Raw genomic sequence first — 1,389 nt, forward strand, 5'->3', positions numbered from 1 at the left:
GCACGCACGCACGCACGCACGCCGAAGGTTTGGATGTTAAGAACTATACTTAATACAATGCAGAATTACTCAACATTTGAATGTAACTTAAATATTAAAAAGAAATTTAGCATCATCTGTTATTATTATTATTATACAGAGTAAATGGTAAGTTGTGTTGAGACAGTATTTATGGGTGTAAGTAAGATAAGTAGATTGTGTTGGTATTATTTTGTTAATGAGTTTTTAAGAAAGACAATTGAAATTCATTTCTTTCAAACCAAGAGTTAATAACAGTTTAATTTATTTATGCAAGAAATGTTTTTTCAATAGCAAGAATACAAAAGTAGGACAAGATTTTTGTTTCTTTTCAAAAGTACCTTTGTTTCTGATAACTCTGATTAAAATAACCTGTCTGGTTAGCAGTAGCATATCTATAGGATATTAGTGAAGTGAATTCTTGTGAAAGTTTTTATTTTCCTTATAAATTAGATTCTCTTTTTATTCTTCTTCAACAGGAGAAAATGTAAAGGGCTTTTTCTTCCGACTTGCAGCCTTATGTTTTAACTATTCTGTTCTCAGGGAAATGGAAGTACCTCAGAGCTCGGAAGTATCTAAAGATTTTGTCAGTAAGTATCTCGATGAAATTTTGACACGTACAGAGATTAATCCATATTTCATTCAGTTTGTCCACGTGGTTTCGGCCTGCATTAGTTTCACATTATACAACTCACTAGCTTACATATGTTTATTTCTTCTGGTTCAAAAGTGTGGGCCATATAAATAGAAACATCATGAATCATTTGAGTTCTGATACACTCTTGTTTTTGGAATTAAAGAAAAATTTCTGAATATAAACCAAATGATGTGAAGTATATAAACCCAGAAAATACTGCAAATTGCACATCAGCTTTTTAAATACATTTTTCTAAACAATTAACACTCCAAACATCTTGTGGATCTAACAACATATGAACGAAACTAAAATTTTAAAAATACCACCAGTGTTGCAATGAAACCCACCAGGAACTATGTATTTTGCATAGAAAATTAATGACTCTCTCCGCTTGTTTCAGTCAGTTCTTTTCTGTGAATCTTGTGACAACAGATCAAAGAAATAAAGATACTCAGTAGCATGTAGTATGTGGCCCCCTCTGGTGGTGAATGGTTTAAAAACAAGTTGGAAGTTTGAAGATTCTGATTGTGTGGTTAAGATTATTAACAAACAGTCAAGGTTTTAATTTGAACAAAATATGTTGAAGACAAAACTGTTGTCAGATTAGAATAACTTCAAAAAAGATATTTTAAATTTGAAACTCCTGTAATTTTTACATTATTAAATACTCTGTAAAATTTTTTTTATTTGAACATCTGTATTAGCTGTGTATTGCATACAAGTTAGATTAACAA

General features: G+C 30.5%; 1 protein-coding gene across 1 annotated transcript in view; it reads left to right on the forward strand.

Annotated features, from left to right (window-relative positions):
* Positions 1 to 1,221, forward strand: part of LOC106468358 (ras-related protein Rab-34-like) — a gene marked incomplete at its 5' end in the record, with an annotated part of 4,975 nt that extends 3,754 nt beyond the window's left edge. The window contains one exon of the mRNA XM_022396699.1: positions 498 to 1,221. Within this exon, the coding sequence (XP_022252407.1) occupies positions 498 to 766 (269 nt within the window). The remainder of the gene's footprint in view (positions 1 to 497) is intronic.
* Positions 1,222 to 1,389: the final 168 nt, after the last annotated feature.

This window comes from Limulus polyphemus, unplaced genomic scaffold, assembly GCF_000517525.1.
Source record: "Limulus polyphemus unplaced genomic scaffold, Limulus_polyphemus-2.1.2 Scaffold2979, whole genome shotgun sequence".
Lineage (NCBI taxonomy): Eukaryota > Metazoa > Arthropoda > Merostomata > Xiphosura > Limulidae > Limulus > Limulus polyphemus.